Genomic DNA, 24,153 nt, shown 5'->3' on the forward strand with positions numbered 1-24,153 from the left:
ACATATTTTCTAGCCTACAGTAAACAGTTTTAAAAAGCATTTACATTTTTAACACCCTCTAAAGTCAATTCTGACTTGTAACAGTAGCCTTTTACATTTTTGCAGTGAAGTATTGTGAATTCAACCACAAAGGAAAGGGCCCAAATTATTTCTGTTTCTTGAGGGACACATCTGGCTTAAAGGATCAGTTCTTTCCTTAAGCTCCTATAAGTCAACTCCTTCTTGGTGAGAGCTCTTTTATTCTGTGTGGCTTCCTCTTTTCTGATTGCTGTTGGAGTAGAACATATTAAGATCATAGACACAGCCATGTAAGTTATGCAGGTCCTGCTCTGCATGGGGGTGCCCTGTAAAAGGAACAAATAGGGGCTGAAATCTAGTCTAGTTGTGCATGTTGACTTAGAGCTGCATCCTTCTAGAGGGAGTACTTTTTCTATTCTCACAGAGACACTCTATGCGCTGGCAATAGCCCTGTTCCAATCTCTCTGACAAACGGACATCTAATATCAAATTGAATGTCTTTAGTGACAGGGCACTCATTACCTGTCAAAATATTCCATTCCATTTTGTGGCCGCTCAGCTTACTTCCTAATAATCACCTTTTCCTCCCAGTCCCATGGGATCTCATTAGCTGACAGCACTTGATATAGTTGGCTATAATTAACATGTTCCCCATAGTCTTCCACCTAAGATCATTCTTTTCTAACAAGCTCTAATTTCTCCAGCGACTCCTCCTCTGGCATGCCTTCCTTATTCTCACTATCCCAGTCCTCCATGTAGTCCCACTGATTAATAGTCCTCTTGATCATGAAAGCAGTCCAGAATAGTCTCCATGGGGTCTGAGCAGGATGGAGGTGGGATGACCATCACCTTTGCTCTAGATCTTGTTCCTACCAGAAGGGTCAGGGTTGATAGTTTCTAACAGGTCTTGTTTTTTTAATAGGTTGTTGGAAGTTTAAATTAATACCCAAAATTGAATACCCAAAAGCCAACTTTCTAGAGCCCCCCACATCTGACCAGAGCTATCAAATCCAGCACAGAAATCTTCAGTTTGGGCCAGAACCAAGATAAGGAGAGTTACCGCTGTTTGGAAACACATCAATATTGATTACTCTGTAGATTGTGGGTGCAAATGAATCATGTCAGTTCAGTGGCTCTTAGCTGCCACGTGCGTAACTGCAAAACCACAGACACCTCCAAGTCCTCTCCCCACCCGTAGTCTCTAGGGAAACTTGTTCTTTCACTCAAGGCCCCTTGTCAAAGCCGTGGAAACCAATAGGAGACCAAACACTTGAGGGTGCTTAAGTTACATGGGGCAAAGGAAGAATCCTCTCCCCCACACTCTGCATTGTATTTTGGCCCCTAGGTTGGGGTCCCTATGTCATATTGTTTATGTCTATGCTGTCACAAGTTTCCTCATTAAATAGCCCCTTTGGCTTCTCCCATACCCTTCTCTGTTATACTCAGGGAATAAGGGTGGGCTGGCCCTTCTTTCAGCAAAAAGAAAAAGACACTTACTGATCATCTCATGCAAGTAGATGTCTGGTGTGAGTGTTTCTGGGTTTGTGTTTATTTTCCCAAGACACTTACTGTACACCAGTGCACCACAGAGAGAGAAAAATGGCTTATAATTCTATACAACATCCAGTATTTATTGAAAATCAAAAGTTTTGAGATACCATTAAAATACATCTAAAGATTTTATGTTTTAATATCTATGTTTAATAGTTTCTTATATTCTAATCATAAAACCATTTTGACCTTTAAGGGGGGGATGTTAAAATAAATTCTGGCTTAAAGAAAAAAAAAATCAGCAGACCAAAAAAAAATCCTTGAAATAAGAGTCTGATGCTATAGTAAATGGAGTTGATTCCATTTACTCTATCACCAAGAACCCTAAGATACCTGGGAATAAACCTAACCAAATAGGTAAAAGATCTGTACTCAAGGAACTACAGAACACTCATGAAAGAAATTGAAGAAGACAAAAAGATAGGAGACCATTCCATGCTCATGGATCAGAAGAATAAACATTGTTAAAATGTCTACACTGCCTAGTGCAATCTATACTTTCACTGCCATTCCTATCAAAATTCCACTGGCATTTTTCAAAGAGTTAGAACAAATAATCCTAAAATTTGCATGAAACCAGAAGAGACTCTAAATTGCTAAGGAAATGGTGAAAAAGGAAAACAAAACTGGGGTCATCACATTGCCTGATTTTAAGCTTTACTACAAAGCTGTAATCACCAAGACAGCATGGTACTGGCACAAAAACAGACACATAGACCAGTGGAACAGAGTAGAGAGCCCAGATATGGACCTGCGACTACATGGTCAAATAATCTTTGACAAAGCAGGAAAAAATATACATTGGAAAAAAGACAGTTTCTTCAATAAATGGTCCTGGGAAAATCAGACAGCTATGTGTAGAAGAATGAAACTCAACCATTCTTTTCCACCATACGCAAAGATAAAATCAAAATGGATAAAAGACCTCAATGGGAGGCAGGAATCCATCAGAATCCTAGAGGAGAATATAAGCAGTAACCTCTTCGACATCGGCCACAGCAACTTCTTTTAAGATGTGTCTCCAAAGGCAGAGGAAACAAAAGCGAAAATGAACTTTTGGGACCTCATCAAGATCAAAAGCTTCTGCACGCAAAGGAAACAGTCAACAAAACAAAGAGGCAACCCACGGAATGGGAGAAGATATTCACAAATGATGGTACAGACAAAGGGCTGATATCCAAGATCTATAAAGAACTCCTCAAACTCAACACACAAAAACAGATAATCACATCAAAAAAATGGGCAGAGGGCATGAACAGACACTTCTCCAATGAAGACATACAAATGGCTATCAGACACATGAATAAATGTTCATCATTAGCTATCAGGGAGATTCAAATCAAAACCACACTTAGATGCCACCTTATATCAGTTTGAATGGCCAAAATTAACAAGACAGTAAACAACATGTGTTGGAGAGGATGTGGAGAAAGGAGAACCCTTTGCATTCCCACACTATTGGTGGGAATGCAAGTTGGTGTAGTCACTTGGAGATTCCTTAGGAAATTAAAAATAGAGCTTCCCTATGACCCTGCAATTGCACTATTGGGTATTTACCACAAAGATACAGATGTAGTAAAAAGAAGGGCCATCTGTACCCCAATGTGCATAGCAGCAAGGCCACAGTTGCCAAACTGTGGAAAGAACCAAGATGCCCTTCAACAAACGAATGGATAAAGAAGATATGGTCTATATATACTATGAAGTATTATGCCTCCATCAGAAAGGATGAATACCCAACATTTGTATCAACATGGACAGGACTGGAAGAGATTATGCTAAGTGAAATAAGTCAAGCAGCAAAAGCCAATTATTATATGGTTTCACGTACTTGTGGAGCATAAGAATAACATGGAGGACATGAAGAGATGGAGAGAAGGGAGCTGGGGGAAATTGGAGGAGGAGATGAACCATGAGAGACTATGGATACTGAGAAACAAACTGAGGATTTTGGAGGGGAGGAAGGTGGGAAGTTGGGTGAGCCTGGTGGTGAGTATTATGGAGGGCACGTATTGCATGGACACTGGGTGTGGTGCATAAACAATGAATTCTGGAACACTGAAAAGAAATTAAAAAAAAAATAGAGGGGAAAAAAGGAAACAAGAGTCCGAGAAAAGGAAAATAAATACAGTTGTCACTTCACTTCAGTGACTCTTCCTTAAAAAGTAAAAATTAACCACTTAGCTTATTTTAACTCTAAAAAGTAGACTCCTCTAAAATCAAGATTTGTTTAAAATAACATGAAAATTGTAAAGAAATCTTTTACTTGTATTCACTAGAACCAGGTACCTAGGAAGATGCAGGTTTTTAAGTGAGTTTCCCTCAAAGGGCTACAGTTTAGTCTTCTTTCTCAGTGCTATCTTGAGTCCCAAATACGAGACCCACACTGACTTCAAAGAGAGCTTCATGAACTCAAATATATTGACAGTGGAAGGTAAAACAGAATTGCTCTATTACAGATAACACATAGTTCCTGAAATGCGGCTGCCCCTGAAGTGAGGGCCAGTGAGGTAAGATATAAACCTGAGGACAAGAAGTTGCAAAGTAGTGGAGGAAGGAAATCAATACAAGTGAAACAAAAGAAAACAAAATAAAACACCCTGGGACAAGTAATTTCACCATCTTCAATTGTCTGAAAAACATATCTTAGCTAAAGATTCAAACAGAGAAATCTATATGAAAATACACTAAAGTCTTTTTAAAGGATTACTTCTCAAAATGAGTCTCTAAATTAGAAGGCAAACTACAGGAATAAATAATGTTAATTATTAGACTGTGTCTATATTGACGTTTTTGTTCTCAACCCTAGAGTTTAGTCTTCACTAGAGACTCCCAAGAATTTGCTCTTTCAAGAATGACCATGTTGGGTTCCTGGTGGCTCAGTCGTTAAGTGTCTACCTTTGGCTCATGTCATGATCCCAGGGTCCTGAAATCAAGCCCCACAAAGGGCCCCCCAATTGGCAGGAAGTCTACTTCTCCCTCTCCCACTCCCCCTGCTTGTGTTCCCTCTCTTGCTGTATCCTTCTCTGTCAAGTAAATAAAATCTTTTAAAAAAAGAAGAAGAAACAAGAATGACCATGTGTTGGTCATTCAAGAATGATCATGTTCCCTACTAAGTGCTGGATGGTCATGGGGCAAATCTTGCAAAAACACGTCAATAAAGGTCTTTTCCCTTTTTTGCTTAAAGAAGTTGGCAATGGGAACCCATCTGTATATGGATGGACAGCCAGCTTATCACGGTCCCTACCTATATAGAAAGAGGTGTAGGAAGAAACTAAAGGGGCCACAACTTTGGGGAGCTTACAAACTGTGACAGTGGTTTATGGTAAATACCCTAATGGAAAAATGTACAGGCATTATAGGAACAGAGAAAAGAAGGGTCAGTTTTGTTTGGGCTGGGAATGGTATTTGGAAAATTACTTCCCAAAAGGAAGTTGGTCTAAGCTGGTGTTTACAGAAGTAAAATTTCCTAAAAACAATCCAGACAAAAACAGCATGAGTAAAGCTTTAGAAGTGTGAGGTTTTCTGTATTGACATGATAAATATTAGAGCTAAAACTTAGGATACATGGTGGAAGTGATCAATAGGGCTATTATGTGGTCCCATGGACATACTTTGTATCCACAACCAAATATATACTGATGATTTCCACATCTACAGCAGCAGCCCATTGATTCCTGACTTCCTTACATTTATATCCAAGCACTTTCTGGACAATTCTTCCTTGTCATTTCCAGGCACCTCAAATTTAACGTTTTTAAGACTACATTAATATATTCTCCTTGATGTGCTATAACAATTATTAATGAAAACCATGACCATTAACTAACAATTTATCATTAGGTCAGGAGCAGAAGTGTCAACTTAGACACATCTATTTTCTCATTGTCAAGAAATGATTGTCAAGTCCCTTTGCTATCTTGAGTATTATCCAGTGGGGACAGGATTCAGAAAGGCAAAGAAACAGGGCAGGAGCTCCAAGAACTCTTTAGGACAGATATATCTTTTTTCTGTTTTACAAACAAAAACTGTTTTTTTATATTAATTTTTAAATTTTCAGTATAACAGTATTCATTATTTTTTCACCATACCCAGTGCTCCATGCAATCCATGCCCTGTATAATACCCACCACCTGGTAACCCAACCTCCCACCCCCCCGCCACTTCAAAACCCTCAGATTGTTTTTCAGAGTCCATGGTCTCTCATGATTCACCTCCCCTTCCAATTTACCCCAACTCCCTTCTCCTCTCTAACTCCCCATGTCCTCCATGCTCTTTGTTATGCTCCACAAATAAGTGAAACCATATGATAATTGACTCTCTCTGCTTGACTTATTTCACTCAGCATAATCTCTTCGAGTCCCGTCTATGTTGCTACAAAAGTTGGGTATTCATCCTTTCTGATGGAGGCATAATTCTCTATAGTGTATATGGACCACATTTTCCTTATCCATTCGTCCGTTGAAGGGCATCTTGGTTCTTTCCATAGTTTGGCAACCGTGGCCATTGCGGCTATAAACATTGGGGTACAGATGGCCCTTCTTTTCACGACATCTGTATCTTTGGGGTAAATACCCAGTAGTGCAATTGCAGGATCATAGGGAAGCTCTATTTTTAATTTCTTGAGGAATCTCCACACTGTTCTCCAAAGAGGCTGCACCAACTTGCATTCCCACCAACAGTGGAAGAGGGTTCCCCTTTCTCCACATCCCCTCCAACACATAGTGTTTCCTGTCTTGTTAATTTTGGCCATTCTAACTGGTGTAAGGTGATATCTCAATGTGATTTTGCCTGATATAGGTTGTGCCTGATACTATTTGCCATTATGTTTCATTGATTAGAGGTCATTCCGAGCTTTGGTTCACAGAGAGACACTCTATTCCTTACTTTTTCTCTTTGGGTAAACCTTTCTATCCCTGGGTCCTTCCTGAAGCCTCACGCTGTGCAACATTATTTGAAGTTGTCTTTCAATTAGGAGATTAAGGAACTAAGTCAGTACCAGTGGGACTCAAAGCTAGCACCCCAGCAAGAGAGTCTTAAATACCCAGAATTGAGACATGAATAATTCCCTACTGGTTTCAGTATATCTTTGAAGGTTACCAAACAAATCTTTCAGTCATAAAAAGTAATGGGAGAGGGTGTAATTAACAAGCAGAGCTAGCCTGTCAATTGTCGCAGTGTGGTAAGTGAGGAAGATGCTCTAAGTTGCAGCAGTTCCAAAACCTTACCATGACCTGATGGACTTATCTTTAAGGTCTTGCCTGAGGGCACTTCATCACACTCTGATTTCTCCTGTTTTAAGCATTCTGTGTTATTAGAAATTAAGACATGGTGGCCAAAGAACACATTTTCTGTCCTTCATTTCCTCAAGCTGTACCATTAGAGTGATGAGATTTATCACTCACAGGAGTTGGTATCACTTTGGGGAAGAGTCTTGTGACTCTCGGATGGGTGTCAGATGGCATCACTGCGAGTGGCTGATGTCTACAATTTAGCATCATATAGAGACAACTGCTTGGTTTCACAGCCAAGCAAATCTGGAAGGGTTTTTCATATCTTGGCCCAACATTTCCTAGTTGTGAGACTACAGATAAAATTTTAATTACTCTCAGTTTCCATAATGAAAAATAGGGGAATAAAATGCATTTTATAGGGATGATTTGAGGATACAATAATATAACATTGATGAATGCATGGCACATAAAAAGCTCTCATAAATATTAATTCCTATATCACAAAGATTTTTCTTTTATTAAAAATACTAAGGTGAGACATGCTCTGTTCAACAGCTTCTTTCCTGGGGCAGGAGAGATGTTAACTGTTTTTGACTGTGGCATCATTTTCATGTTTGGAGACTTACTGAAGAGAAAATGTGCTAGCTGGCAAAATTGTTGATAATAGAGCACATAGTTAACAATCCTATCCTACTAGATGTTCCAAGTAGCCCCACCACATCTCTCTTTGGGGGTGCTCTGGCCAACTGCATCCATCTGTTCTTCTATCTTTGAGGGCATACCTTCCTAACAAGCTCTGAGCATATGTCTACAACAGAGCAAGAAAGGAGAAGTGGACTCAATGTGTTAAAATAGTAACTCAAGTCTGTTAAATAAGAGACCTACAAAAGTAAGAGTCAAATGTAAAAACCAATCATTAAGGTCTTCAAGTTGCCATAATTCTGTTCACTGCATAGCATCAATCTAAGAAACAGTTGACCTACGTGGGATACTTTATTATGCTTGATCTCAGTACTTATTCATGTGCCTTATTGTTCATGGAACATTTTTATAGCTTTCTTCTCCTCTGTGAAAGTTCTTCTAGAGTGACAAGCCCATTGGTCCAAAATAAACCAGGGTAATGAGAGAGTTTGTCTTTCATTTCAGCCTTTATGTTCAAAGGCAGGAAAAAGAAAAAACAGGAATTACATATGGTTAAGAGGTAAAGGTTAGTCATTCAAGAAATATATGTCCTTGACTTTCTTAAGATTTTGGAAGACATACAACTGCATCTTAAAAATGTTTCTTCTCTTTCATTTATGTTTATTTCTTCTGATTAGCATCATGCAAATGGTACATGAATACATATATCACTAGTATCATGGAGGGTATTTATAAAATAGCGTTATTTGGGGGGAAAAGCATACAAGTCCAGAAGTATCAAAGTGACAAGTTTCCTTGAGAGGTATGCTTAGATTAGATATAAAATGTTTCAGTGGAAGCACTCCAGTCTCATAACACTCTGTATATTTTTAGGGAAAGGAATCAGAACTATATAGTTGACTCTGTCACAATAGAGTTTCCTGGTTAAGAACTAGGCTTTATACCAAGAGGGAGCCTCAGAGTTCAGTCTCTGGTAGCAGTCTTGTCTTCTACTGAGTTAACTCAAATCTGCTGAAAAACCTCCTTGCTAAACAATAGAAAGGGGATAAAAATGAACCTCCTGGGCCATCTGCATCTCTCTTCTTCAATTAGCAACATTAAATATTGGCATCATGAGGTTTAGCAGCCCTGAACTTTCTAGACAATAGTCAAGAAGAATGTCTGTCCTAAAGCTCTTGTTTTAAAGGAAGTGACATAGCAACACAAATCTTGCTTCTGGTCCAAGATGATTAGGGGTGGTGGTGACAGTGCTGTCTTAATTTTTAACATTTTAAAGGTTTTCTCATTTTCTTGAACTCAGAATAGGTATCATCTTTTTATTCATATAAATACCCATCATAGGCTTCCTAGCACATTTTCTAGCACAGAAGAAAGAAGATCCATGAAGAAGAAGGTAGAAAAAAGAATATATTCATCATATACTATGGAAATGTTTTGTCTTACACCAGTGTGTGAGTTTGTCTACTATTTCCTATCACTCTAGGTAACAGAGATTAAAAAGAAGGTGAAAAGAAGAGGACAGTATTCCAAATTGGCAGAAGAAGGGCCATTGAAAATTTGTTCCTCCATAAAAGTAGTAAGAACACTAGCAATAATTGTCAAAATCAACTTTTTGAGAACTCTGAAAATTAAGAAAAGGCTTGCAAAAAATCTGAAGAGTGTTTATTATAGAAAAACAGTTGAATCTCTGTAAAGACAGCAAGTTTGGGGGGCATTTTAATGGACTTTATTCCCTCCCCCTCCTCTACTCTAGGGTAGCTGTGAAGACCAAGAGCTACATAATCATGCAAGCTGTGAAAACCAGCATCCTAGCAGCCACTGGCAGAGGGAGGACAGATTTGGAGCTCCCTAAAATTCCTATCCCAAGAGAACTGTCATTATTTGACCTGTTTGGCAGCTCCATATCAGAAACCTCCACTCAGAGTTTAACTTTATTCTACTTGACTTGGGGCTTGCTTACTGAGAACAGCCTTCACCTCAGGGGCATTTGTGGGGGAAAAAACAGCAGCAATTGTTTAACACTGCATCTGCTGTAGCTACCTACAGATAAGAGTTGCAGCTAACAAGAAATAGACTAGAAAACTTGAAAGAAGCAGCATGGAAATGAGATAATCCTAGGGGGTTTTGAAAAGCTCTGACATATTCCTGGAAATCTAGAAGGTCATCCTCATTTGCAGAGTTGCATGTATGCCCAGGAAAGACCAAGAAGGCCCTAATCCCTTACCTCTGGCTGACCTTGAAGCTCTGTGTAAACAGAAAGCAAAAGCTATGTAAACTTCCCCTCAGAGAATTGAAGGTATCACCCACATGCAAACAGATCCCTTCAGCGAGGCTGGAAGGTTTATTGGCTCAAGCCTTTTAAGAAAACCTGTGTCCAGGCATTAGCTGATTAGAAGCTAACCAAACAGAGAATTCAGGAGCCACACACAACAAAGAATCCTTCAGGAAAGTCACTAAACAACCAAAGACAGCAGTAACAATAACAGCAACAAATAGAAGCAACAACAAACCCTAGATGGAGTGAGTGCGAAGTGGATATGATCTCCAGAGTTTCTACACCACCTTATTTAAAATTTTCAGTTGTCAACAACAACAACAAAAAATAACTGAGATATACAAAGAAATGGGAAGGTACACACGCAAAAAAGAAATCAACATAAACTGTTCCTGAGTAAGTCCAGATGTTGGACTTACTAGAAAAAGACTTTAATTGAGCTATTATAAATATATTCAAAATACCGAAAGGAACCAAATCTAAAGAACTAAAGGAAAATAAGACAACAATGTCTCAACAAATACAGAATATTAACAAAGAGTTGGAAATTATAAAAAAGAACAAAAGAAGTTCTAGAATGAAAAAATGCAGTAATGAAATGAAAATTTCACTAAGAGCGTTCAACCGAAGGACTGTGAAGCCAGAAGAAAGAATCACCAAAGCTGAAGATGGATTAATCAAGAATATCTGATTTGGGAAGCAGGGTAGACTCTCAGAGACATGTGAGACACCGTCAAGCATATGAACATTATGGGACTCTCCGAAAAGCAGGAGACAGGAAAAGGGGCAGAGAGAATATTTGAAAAAATAATGGCTAAATATTGCCCATGTTTGGTTAAAAGAAATATTAATGTATACATTCAAAAAGCTCAACAAATTCTCATTTGAGGATAAACTCAAAGGGACCCACACCCATACACAACCTGACTAAACTGCTGAAAACCAGTACAAAGAAAGAATCTTTTGAAAGCAGCAAAAGAGATATGATTCATCACATGCAAGTGATTCTCAGTAAGTTTAAAAGGTCCATGATCAGAAACCATGGAGTCCAGAAGGCCCTTGAATGACATATTCAAAGTGCTCAGAGAAGACTGTCAACCTTATCAACAGATTGTATAACACATTTCATTCACTTGTGCTAACTAGTGCAAAACTTACACAAACAAAACACTGCCCAAGATGCCAAATTTGAAGCATAACACATATTTGAGTGAAAACTTTCTTGAAAGTTTGGATTGTATGTTTCATATTACCACCATATTTAAAAATAACGAGTATGGGCATTGACTGAGGCCACACACACTGCATGTATAAATCAAACAAGGCTTATGAGTCTAAAGCCATGTTTTTCCAACAGTGGATCACAGCAAAATAGTGAATCATGAAATCAATTTTGTGACTTAGGACAGCAGATTGTTTGTTTTTAAAGAATAGAATACCTCAAAAAATATATATAGTGTAAAGGTAAGTATAGTTTCATAAAACTTGTTTTTGAAAGTACGTGTACATTTTTGTGTGTATTTATGTACATTAACTAGATTTGGATAGAAAACATATCTTTTGTTATAGGTTGTAATTTAAAAAGGTTGAAAGCCACGATTTAAAGGACACCCAAAGAAATTGGCACAGTTAGGACTCACAGTGAAGACACTTAGCAACTTTCTTCAAAGTAGGAGCAGAATTTCTGATTCCTAAGATCTTCATCAGGGTTAGGTAGCAATGTGCAAGAGAAGGTGGGTTACATCACACTTTCTGGAAGCGTAAGCCCAGAATCATATTCGTAATCTGGGAAGGTGCTAGAGATCATCTCACCTGGGCCAGGTGCATCTCAGAGTTATAAAATGTATAATATGATTGCAGGGTACAATCACAATAAAGTAAATAAACAAAATCCTCAGTCATCATACTTAGTCTTTTCAGGCTATGATGGTCTATTCCAAGTTGATTCCTGAATACATCACTGATGCTGGGCAAGAACAAAGAACCTCTCTGGGAGTCTTATTCACAGACTCATGAGTCAATCTTGGAGCTCCTCCTGTATTGTCTCATTATAGTCATGTCTCATAGAAGTCAGTTCCCCTTTATTAACTGGCCAGATTTGGGCCATGGGGCCTGTAAGCCTAAAGGAAAGAGTTAAAGAAAAGTAAGGAAAGTAAGCAAACCACAGCTGGAAGGAGTAACTTGTTTGCAAAACTAGATTCCACATAGAATTGTAAGGAAAGGAAAAAAATCAATAAGGCATTGAAACATAAGTTTCAGTATTCTGACCTAAAAAATGTAATGCAGAAAACTGATGTTGAGAAGAATCACAGGACTGTCCAACCTAAAAACTGAAAGAAACCCTAACGGTCCCGTAAGGTGCTTCTCAGAGTTGAGATATACACACCTTCAGGGGTAGGTGTAAATGAGCTGAGGGGTATAAAAGCCACAGGAAAAAGAATGTGTGGAAGTGTCATATTATTTGATGGAATCTACAATACCATCAATTATAAGATGCATTACTACTTTTGAACCAGTAAAAAAAGACAAAAAATGCTATGAGGCATTTTGTTAACACTTATACTATTTTAATCTTACGTTAAAAAATCTTTTAGATTTGCTATAAATTTTATGATATGCCATTCTTGATGGAAATTTTAAACTATACAAGTTGACTATATATAAAAGGAAAAATTATAAGTAAAATAAATTGACTAAGACATTTCTAAAATTTCCTCAAATTCAGTGTCACTCTTCTAAATCACTTTTCAAAATGCAGTCGTCGATGCTTACAGATAACATCCTCTTAGCTGTCAGGATATTGAGGATGCAGCATTTCTTAGAAGAGGGCTCCACTTTCATCTCTAGGACTCTCTTCCAGATAACCAGCCCCCTCCGGCAAGCTTTGATGCTGGCATTCTATTGAACTGAGTAGGAAGCGTCACTGGAAAGTTTTTAGGCAAAACCAGTCTCATCTTCTTCCCTCGAGGGATCTTTCATTGGTTTGTTGCCAAAAATTTTAAGGGGTTCCTGTTGTCAGTCATGCCACCAGCGAATGTTTAACTGTGCAGCCCCATGTCTAAAACTGAGCCAAGACCTAAGGAAGCTCGGAGGTTAGGTGAGCCGGGCTCCTGGTCATCTGTTCTACACGGCTGGCTACGCGCCACTCATTCACCATTCAGCGCCATTTATTTATCTGTGCTTCTGGGTTCACATCACTGAGTTCAAATTCATTCTCATACGAGACTGGGTTCAAACTCATGCACTAAGAGTGCCTTAAGTTTCCTATTTGTGCTCGACACACTACTACAAAATTAGCAGCTTGGCACAATACCCTTTATTATCTCACGATTCTGGAGATCAGAAGTTTGTCATGACTTCGCTGGATTTGCTGCTCAAGATCTCACGAGAGCAACATCAAGGTGTTGAGAGAACTGCAATTCCACTGGGGGTTCTGGGGAAGAATCTAGCTTGTTGTTGTTGGAAGAATTCAAATCCCTGTAATTGCAGCGCTGAGGTCATGGTTTCCTTGACATGTGGCCCTCTCTATATTTAAGACAGCAATATGTGTCAAATCCTGCTTGTGTGTGTCTGTGTGTGTGTGTGTGTTTTGTTTTGTTTTTTAAAGATTTTTATTTATTTATTTGACAGAGATCACAAGTAGGCAGAGAGGCAGGCAGAGAGAGAGAGGGGGAAGCAGGCTCCCTGCTTGAGCAGAGAGCCTGATGCGGGGCTTGATCCCAGGCCCCTGAGATCATGACCTGAGCTGAAGGCAGATGCTTAACCACTGAGCCACCCAGGCACCCCCCTGCTTGTGTTTTAAATCTCTGACTTCCCTTACTGGCTGCATCTCTCTGGCTTCCTTTCTTGTCCTCAACTGGAAGAAAGCTCTTAAGTTTCTAAGGGCTTGTGATTAGATTGGGCCACCCGGACAATACAGAATAATTCCCCTATTTTAACATCAATTGGCTAATTGCGTGTGCAAGTGTCTTTGGCCATGAAATGTAACACATGCATGGATAAGACATCTGAAGGTGAGGGTCCCGGGAGCCAAAATTCTGTTTCCCACATTTAGTTTGATTAGTTTAAAATTAAATATGGTGGCAAGTTTTAACCATTTGACATTATACACGGTGTAGTGTTGAAATGCTACATTTTGTAATCTATGCTCCCGAGGGTGGTCATTTTAGTAACCTTGGCACTGACAAGCATGGCAAAGGATACTGGGATTTTCTTAGCATTTCCTATTTGACTAAGTTCAGAGTTTCCTTATTTCTTTAATTGAATCACTTGTCCTAGAAATTCAACAGCCTCCGACACATTGGAAGGTTTTGACAAATTGATAATCCACACTTTAATAGCAGTCTCGATCATGCATGAAGATGGTTACACCAGCCTCTTACTGTTTTGAAATTTCTTTCATTTCTTGTGAGTGCTTTGGCAATTTCTCTTGTCTTCAGTTGCATGACTTGACATTGGTTAAGTGATCCTTTATTATGTATTTCAGTAACAAAGCATAGTCTAGCTTCATCTCCTTGTGAGTTTCTTCCTCGGTTGTTGCTTTGCAAGAACATCTAGACCATGGCCATTCGTCCAGATGGCCATATTTGCTTTGCAAGAACATCTAGACCATTGTTTCCCAACAATATACATTTTCATCGCTAATATCAAATTTATACTACATTTCTTGTTTCCATGTTTTTCTATGAAACAATAACTGTTCATTTCAATGCCAGATCATAGTCTAATCTTATTAGAGACATATTAAACAGCATCTAAACCCAATTAAAGCTTCAGCCTTAATAGAGGAAAGCATTAAATGGCCAAGAGAATTTCTTCCAGGCAGAAGCCTGCAGGAAAACTGGGAGTGCTGCTGGTTGCACTTCTTTCAGAACAAAAATTCAACACTTAGTAACCTGCAAATGTATGCAAATTACTTAACCTCTCTGAGTCTTAGTTTCCTCATTTGTAAAATGAGGACAATAAAGTCTAATGCATTGGGCATTTGTGAAATTAACTTAAACAACATAAATGTGACATATGAATCTTTCAATGACAGTTAATTCTCTTTTCCTAATTAGATTTTAAAAATCCCTATAATGCTCAATATTTGATTTCCAGACACATTGCTTCCTGGAACTTTGTTGGGAAGGACATTCAGTAGACATTATCTATTTCACCTTCCTCATTTAATGAGTGTATTAGTCTCCCTGGGCTGCCATAACAGATTTCTACAAACGTGGTGGTTTCCAACAGAAATTTATTCTCCCACAATTCTGGAAGCCAGAACACCCAAATCAAGGTATTGCCAGGGCCATTTTTCCTCTAAAGGCTCTAGGGGAGATTCTTTCCTTGCCTTTTCCAGCTTCTGATGGCTCTTACTGTTCCTGGACTTGTATGTATCATTATAATCTCAGCTTCTGTCTTTATATGGTTTCTCCCCTATGTCACTGTATTTCCTCACCAGTCATTGGATTTATGGCCCACCCTATATCCAGCATGATTCCACCACAAGACCCTTAACTAATTGCATCTGCTAAGACCCTCTTTCCAAATAAGGTCCTATTTTTTAAAATATTTTATTTATTTATGAGAAAGAGAGAGAGAATGAGCAGGGGCAGGAGCGGTGGGGGAGGAAGATGTTGGGGAGAACATCTCAAGCAGGCTCGGCACTCAGCGGCCAGATCTCACAACCCTGAAATCCTGACCTGAGCTGAAACCAAGAGTCAGACACTCAACCGACTGAGCCATCCAGGTGCCCTGAAATAAGGCCCCGTTCTAAGGTTCCAGATGGACACAAATTTTGAGGGGACACTATTCAACCCACTGGACCAAGGAAACAGTTTTTATTGAAATAATTGAAAAGAGAACAAATTTTTAACCTTACATATCTCTGAGTACTCAAGGATCTCTTGGGTTTTGTTTTTTGTTTTTGTTTTTGTTTTTTTTTTTTAATCTTGATATTCTTAGAAGTGGCCTGTAACAGTATAACTTCTAGGTTTTGCAAGGTAGGAATGACTGCTCAGAAAAGCCTTTGGATGAAACACCAGAGCTCCAGTAGCCACTGAAGACAGCAAACAAAAGACAAAGTGAGGGCAATATTTTAACACTGAGCACAGCAGACAGTTCAGACAATCCATTACCCAACCTATTCCTGGGAATTTCTCACTGGTCATGTTTTTCCCTTAAGTTCAAGCCTCTTCCCATGTTTCTTAGCCCCCTTGATTCTTGAAGACCTGGTTTGGCTCTTCTTACTCCACTTTTTCCCCCCTGAATTATCTTCTTCTTAGACTCCTTTTAAACTCAAACCCCTGTATTAGTTTCCTATTGCTGTTATAACACATTTCCACAAACTCAAGTGGCTTTAAATAGCACAAAGCTATTATCTTACAATTTTGTTCCATCCTCTAGGGTAGAATCCATCTCCCTGCTCTTTCTAACTATTCAGCTTGACCACATGCCTTGTCTCGTGGCCCCATTCCTCCATCTTCAAAGCCAGCAAGGGCAGGTCAAGTCCTTCTCAAACCACATCACTCTGACCTCTGCTTCTCTTGTCACATCTCCTCCATTTATAAGGACCCTTAGGATTTTTGTTGTTGTTGTTTCTTCTTCTTTTTTTTTTAATTGTGGTATGTTAGTCATCATAAAATACATCATTAGGATTACACTGAACCATTCAGATAACCCAGGAAAATTCTCCCCATCTCAAGATTCTTTTGCAGATATGCGAAGTCCATCTTGCCGGCTAATATTCACAGGTCTTACAGAATAGGAGCTGGATATCTTTGGGGAGCCATTATTCTGAACTATTTGTCCTCATCTTTTCAAACAGAACATTTTAGCTCTCCACTCTCCAGGCTGACCTGCATGCCAAAAGTTTCCTTAAACCAAACATCTTGCCCTTTAGCTGCTCTGAGATTTCTAGCTTTATTTTTCTCCTCTTCTTCTAGTCACAACAAATGAAAAAGGTAGCAAAAGATTAAGCTAAAAAAAATGGATCACTTCCCACTAAAATAAATTTTATCCCCACTACCTCCCTTTATTCTCAGAAGGCCAAAGTGATTACAGAGCTCAGGTTTTAAATAACCATGTTTCCCCTATATTCCATTAAATGAGAAAAATTCCCCTTTAATCAGTCGTTACCTTCTAGAAATTATAGATATTTGGCTTTTAAAAAAATACATTAAGTAGCACAGCTGAGAAAGTACACTTTCCAAAGCAGCATCCAAACCTATACCTACGAGATGGATCAACAGAATTTGGCCAAATATATTTCAAACTAAATAAAAATTTCTGTTAAGATGTCCATAAAAGTTCTTTTTCCATTTCTAAGGTACACATGATCATTGAAACTACCTATTCCCACTGAAGACAGAAAAGAGGTTTTTAAACTTTGAAGAAGAGATCCAAGAAAGTTTATTCAAGTTGATTCACTAAATATTCTGAAATTAGGCTTCATAGGAAAGGTTCTAATAGTGAGATCTGAGGAGGTTGTGAATCAAATGAATCAGATAAAATCTTAATTTTTTTAAAAAAAATTCATCATTGAGAAAACAAGATGACTGTAAATAATGCGTCAACAGTACTATGTTCTAAAAAAGTGAGGTACTTATCACTTTCTGATACGTTCTGATTCTGGAAAAAACTGGAAAGTATGTACCATTCTGGGAAATACCACTTTAAGAAGGAGTCCAGCAAGCTAGAGCACATCCAGGGGAGAGTGAAAAGATTGGCAGAGTCTGGAAACCATAAAGTATAAAAATCATCTAAGAACAGCAGTTGCTGACTTGGAAGAAGTAAGCACAGCAGATCCATGGCAGTCTTCCACTACTGAGACACTGCCACCAGGGCAAGGCAGTAGATTCAAACCCTTGGTGCCTTAGTTTGCCATCCTCTAGCTCTTCTCCCACTCTACTGCCCAGATGAGTTTTCAAGGCACACATCTCAGTATGTCCCTGACTGTGATCACTCCCTTTATGAATAAGCGTGTAGCCCGTCTCTAGGCCAGTTAAGAGGGCTTGAGCATTTCAGGACCTGATAAGACCCCTGCCCCAGTCCATTGACATTCTGGGCAGCTGGATGTCCTTACAGGGAGTTATTACTTTTGTGACAACAGCTTACAGCCCAAATTAAAGATCCTGAAACATGCATTGTTAGCGTTCTCATCTCTGTCCCTCTGTTTACTATGTTTCCTCTTCCTGGAAGGTAGCTGTGTCACTAACTCTCCATTATCCTACAGGAACTAAGTGAAGTTTCATCACATCCAAAAGCTTTCCCTGAACATAGCCTTCCATTGTTATCCACATGAGTTGGGTGCCCCTCCTCTCTACTAGAAAACCACCTGGCACAAACCTTTTACAAGAAGTATTGACTTGCTTTATAGTCACTGATTTACTTGATAGCAGGATAAGAGCCTAAACTGAGCTACATCTGTACACGAGAAGGCATTTAGTTGCACAAGGCAATGTGCAATGAGGGAAAGGGACTGTGAGGGGGAGGCTTTGAGCATCTAAACCTGGTGGGCAACAAGAAAGTAAGGTGGGGAAACCAAGAGAGCAACTTAATGGGTTGTTCTCTGGGTTCTGGTTTCTAAGCCTTGTCCCAAGTTTAGAGAAAGAAGGGCTACAGACAAAAGCTTTCGGCACTGTAAGATTTGGGAAAAATGGGGCACATGCAAAGCTGTTTAGGGGCCCAACAACAAACTATAACACATGGTAGGGAAGGTGAGCCCTCTTCCCACTTACGCACTCATTACGCAGCCTTGCTCAGATTCGGAAAGGCCACCGGTAACTCAGAGACAGTGTAGTGGATTCTGGAGTGGGTGAGGGAGCCCATGCCCAGCAGATGCTGCTCTGTCAGGTCCAGAGGGAGAGGATTTAGGAGTGGACACTTAGGAAAATGACAAGTCAGTAATAAAATTATTTTGTTTCTGTTTGTTTAAAGCTTAGGGGCTCCCAGAACTAGTGTAAGAGTGGCTTTTGCAAAGGGCGTCCACTACAAAGCAGAAATGACCAGCAGCTAAGTATAAATTATCACTGTTAATGTGACTCTACTTATAGCCACGGTCTGGAGGCCTGGTGAAATCTAGTTATGGCCTAGTCATTGGCCTTGAGATCCTTGAAGGCAGAGACTGCTGGTTTTTTAAAAAAACCTCTGTAGCCCCATTACCTATCTAGTTCCCAGCTAGATATTCTACATATGGCAATTGAATGAAGGAATAAAACTAATGAAAGAACAACTATGTCTAATGGACAGATTCAGGACAAATAGGTGGAAGTTTTAGGAACGTAAAATGCTCTTCTAACAATTAGAGAACCCCATCAGTAGAAAAAGCCCTTGGTGGCACAGTGAGAATTTTATCACTGGAAGAGTTGTCAAGGATGCCCCAGAAAGGGTATATCCTTCATGGCCAGAAATGCATCAGATCATTTCTAACTCTAAAACTGCTTGGTATTAATTACACAAAGACCAAGATAAGTGCAGCTATGACAAAGGAGTTAGCCCCAGAGGTCAATATGCAAAAACAATGAGTTAGCAACAAAACCTTTTTTTTTTTTTTTAAAGATTTTATTTATTTGACAGACAAAGATCACAAGAAGGCAGAGAGGCAGGCAGAGAGAGGGGGAAGCAGGCTCCCTGCTGAGCAGAGAGCCTGATTTGGGGCTCAATCCAAGGACCCTAGGATTATGACCTGAGCCGACGACAGAGGCTTTAACCCACTGAGCCACCCAGGCGCACCTGTTTTTTTTTTTTTTTTTTTTTAAAAAAAAGTCTTCAAGGACTGTCTATAAAAATCAGCAAGCTTTAAGCCAGAATTCATCTGAATTAAAACTATACCCTGAAACACTGTTGCATGAAACCATAGACATTATCTTCAGAAGCTATCTTACTATAACTCTGAACATGTCCAGAAGACTACATGTCTAATGGACATTATCTACAGTGAAGATGTTAAGTGATGAAAGGTTAAAGGAAAGATTTACAATGTATTGAGAGCAGGCTGTGATTTGTAGACTCATAGCCTGTTTCAATGACTCTTCCTCAGTCTCTGCTGAGGTAAATGCTGGAGCCACTTGTCTTTATTTCTTTAACATCCAATAAATGATGGAAGGATCCCCATATCTACAAGAGGGAAATTACTAGACAATGCAGGAAAGGTCTTCCGAGATAAATGAACATTCTAAATTAATTTAAAGGCCACAAATACAATGATGGAGTGTACTCCTTCATAATGTCAAAGTTCAAAGGCACTTTTCAAATGTCTCTTTAAAGAAAATCTGACCTTTTTTTTCTTTCCTTCTTTCTTTCTTTATTATCAGAAAGTTTGCCAAGGACACTCTGGGCTTTGGGTCATTCTGTTTTGACATGGATGTTCTTTCATCATTAAAAATAATTGAAAGATCAGAAATATTTAACTTTGCAGTGACCAAGAGGACACATTCCAGTAGCATAAAAAAGAACAATATTGAAGTATTAGTATTTCAAAGGTTGTGTTTTAATAACTCCATAAACCTTTCCCCCCTCATGTATGATGGAGAGCTTACATGAGGCCATGACTGGCTCAAGGAGTAAGTAGGAATACCCATTTTTCTTCTAATGTATTTCATGTTATTTTACATGAAGACTTTAGGAAAACTGCTTCATACACCACTAGTAACTCTCTATGTCTAAATTATTTTTTTTAGGTATAGATTGGCTGACATTAAATACAGATGAGGACATAAATATATTTGCAGGAAAACAGAAACCTCTTATGAAAGGACTCTTTCCCCCCATTTAAGGTATAACTTACAGACAGTAAAGTTTACCATTTTTAGTGTACAGTTCTTCAAATTTTGATAAATGCAGCCACACAACCACAACCACAGCAAGATAGAGAACAATTCCATCACACCCCAAAATTCCCCTGTGCCCCTTTGTGGTAAACCCCTCTCTCCATCTCCAGCTCCTACAAACTACTAATCTGCTTTCTGTATCTATAATTTTGCCTTTTCAAAAGTGCCTTATAAATGGAATTATATGGTTTGTAGCAAAAGCCTCTTTTAAATTTCATGCACTGGATAAAAATTAAAGTAACTAAATGATGTGTCGATTTTAATGTACTGATTTCTATTTCCTGAACTTAAGGCAATGATGGATATATAAAATCAAATTACCCTTGAATATTACATCTTGAATCAGGTAGTGCCCAGGGAACCTTTTGAATATATAGATCTAGTGGGGGATTTGGGGGATAGGGAAGGAAAAAATGAAACAGGATTGGGAGGGAGACAAACCATAAGAGAGTCTTAATCTCATAAAACAAGCTGAGGGTTGCGGCGAGCGGGGGGGTGGTTGAGTAGGGAGAGGGTGGTTGGGTTATGGACATTGGGGAGGGTATGTGCTATGATGAGTGCTGTAAAGTGTGTAAACCTGGCAATTCACAGACCTGTACCCCTGGGGCTAATAATACATTATATGTTAATGAATATATAAATCTTTAGAACTTCAATTTCGACATATGGAATCAAAATCTCTCAGTGAGGGTTCTGGGAATTGTCTTCATCAAGTTCTGCAAGCTTGATTCTGATTGATCACTCAGATTTAGGAAACATTAACCCAACAGACATTCACTGTACGAGATTAACTACCAGGTTGTAAATTCTATGTGGGGATAGGATCAAAGTTCAGAGGCTGGAAGAGTTTTATTTGGTGACCTTGTCCTTGGATGTGGCTACCACTTACTGCCTGCAGGACGTTTAACAAGTCACTTAAACTCGCTGAACCTTGGTTTTCTCCTCTGTCATGCTGGGGTAATGATGCTGATTTCATAGGATTATTTGGGGGATTAAAGGCCTAAAAAGCCTTTAGATAGAACCTGGCACATTTGGCACTCAGTGATTGGAAGCTGCTTATCTTGCTGGCCTTGGTATCAGTATTAACATCATTATCAACATCACGCCAGCAGAAACAGTTTACTTGTCTTTCTCCATATTTCTGCATTTTGGCCCGTCTCACTATTTCTTAGCCCTTCCTCTAGAAGGGACCAAAGTAAACAGAATCCATTTTGGTAGCATCTCAACTGGTATTCAGGGTAGTACAAATGAACTGATTGTCCCCAACCCTCACCTTTACCTCAAAGATGTCAATGGGACCAAAAAAAAAAAAGAAAGAGGGACACTTTCCCTCTTTCCCAAGGGTACATTATTGACCAAATATAAGCAAACAAAAGGGAGGAAGAGAAGCAAAGGGAGCAAAGGGACAGAATAAAGCAGAAAATCAGGCTGTCTGTGTAGTTAGGGAATCTCTAAAAATTGACCTCATTCATTTGCAGTTTTATTCTGCAATGTAGATACATGTATTTTTAAGCTGTAGTTTCTTGAAAATTTTTACTATTGAGGTATAGTTGACATAGAAAGGCAGCAGTTTTTATTTAAGCTGTGAAATTCAGAAGAGTGATGATATTTGTCTTCACTTGCTGATCTAAAGAAAGATCTCCTATCCTCAAAGAATTACACGATGCTGCCAACCCCAAGGACTGAAGACAAGGAACAAGACAAACCTGAAACTCACAAGCCCTACCTGTTCTCAGCATCAGCACTGCACTTTGGGGACATCAATTCAAAGGATTTGGTGAACTTCACCACCTGCCACATGGAAAGACATAAATTCAAGTCAATTAAAGCCTTCTTGCAGTTTAACATAATGCAACAAACATTTTTCAGGCTTATAATGATAATTATAAAAATTGGAGATTAAAGAGCAATTTTAAGTGGAGAAGTCTCAAGGGACAAAAAAAGAAAATTCTAGCCTACATTTTCGATTTTACATCTAACATGGCACACATTGCCAAAGTTTTAATACCTTTTACTAAGTATGCATATATGTTTTTCAAGTTTTTATTTCAATCCCAGTTAGTTAACATACAGTGTAGTATTAAGTTTCAGGTATAGAATATAGTGATTCAACATGTCTATACAACACCCGGTGCTCATCACAACAAGTGTCCTCCTTAATCCCGATCACCCACTTCACCCATCCCCCCACCCACCTCCCCGCTAGTAACCATTAGTTTGTTCTCTACAGCTAGGAGTCTATTTCTTGGTTTTCCTCTCTTTCCCCCTCCTCATAAAGAAACAAAACAAATGAACATTGGCAGAAAATTAAATGTGTTGTATTTTTACAGTGAGGTGTTTACTATCTTCTGGTAGTCCTGCCAAGGGACATCTCATTTGAAAACATTTTTAACTTTGTATTGCCCCTTTAACAATCCAATCAATACACATGGAGAAGAAGGTCGAGACAAAACCTGGAACAGTACGCCCTCCACAAACCCAAGGCCCCTGAAGTCACTTTCCCTTATTTAACGTTGTTCTTAGGTAAGCGTTTTATTGCCACCAACCCCTGCCTCTTGCTGCTCCAAGGGTAAAGAAGAGAAAGCCATCTTCTTCATCCCTAGCGGGGACACTTCCTCTCTCAACTGTCTTGTAAAACCAGCATATTCGGTGCAAGAACCTGATCAAGATTTATTACACTGAAAGAGAATTTTGGACACAGGAAATGTAAAGGTAGTTTTTATTATGAACTACTATTGAGTTCTTACTATAAAATAGGCTCTACATCAGAAGCTTCTTTGACTATTTAAGTTCCTATAAAGTTCCCTATAAAGCAAGGATTTTTATCTTCAGTGGATAGATGAGGAAACTAACCCATAATGTTTAAGAAAGTTGATCAATTTCACACAACTAAATGGGGCACCTGGGATTAAAGCGAGTCTGCATGATTCTAAAGTGTCAGCTCTTTCAACAACACTAAAAATTTTGAGTGGGAAGAGTACCATTTCTGACCCTCTTTTGACAAGCTATACCAATTGATTAAAAAAAAAAAATGAGGCCCTTACACTGAAATGAGTCATCTGAATGTCACTGGATGCTTCCAAGGTTGACATTTAAATTTGCCTTAGCTGGATACAGTCATGCTTCAAAGGCCTTTTAAATTAACCACTTATGAGGAATTGATGGGCACCTGAGAAAATGATTTGGAAACTGGAAATAGATTAAATATTAAAACAGCTTTATCAGTGAGGTAATGAACCCAAACTAAGAAAATGCAACATTAAGAAAAAGAGAAAAGAAAAGAAAAGCCCAGCACAAAGAAAATTGTGTGTGACTAGTTGAATTCAGAGCAGTGACAATAGACCAACTGCGAGGAAATGCCCTTGACAATTAGAGCACAAATTTCATTTCATATTCCAGCATGAACAGAGCCTCTACAAAATTCTTCATTGTGGTCAATTTGACAACAATATCTCCTATCCTACACTCATCACTACAATATGACCCTGCCCCCCTCCTACCAACTGGTAGGGTCTATGTTCTCTTCTCTTGAATTTAAGTGGGTTATTGAGTGACCACTTTGACCAACAGAGTGTATAGAATGGATGTGATGTGCCTTCTGGGATCATGATAAAAGGCA

At 38.9% G+C, this 24,153-nt stretch overlaps 1 protein-coding gene across 1 annotated transcript in view; it reads right to left on the reverse strand.

The window, feature by feature from the left end:
- PDE11A (phosphodiesterase 11A) overlaps positions 1-24,153 on the reverse strand; it is a 390,916-nt gene that overhangs the window by 190,823 nt on the left and 175,940 nt on the right. The window contains exon 5 of the mRNA XM_044242405.1: positions 22,261-22,325. Within this exon, the coding sequence (XP_044098340.1) occupies positions 22,261-22,325 (65 nt within the window). The remainder of the gene's footprint in view (positions 1-22,260; positions 22,326-24,153) is intronic.

This window comes from Neovison vison, chromosome 3 (assembly GCF_020171115.1).
Source record: "Neovison vison isolate M4711 chromosome 3, ASM_NN_V1, whole genome shotgun sequence".
NCBI lineage: Eukaryota > Metazoa > Chordata > Mammalia > Carnivora > Mustelidae > Neogale > Neogale vison.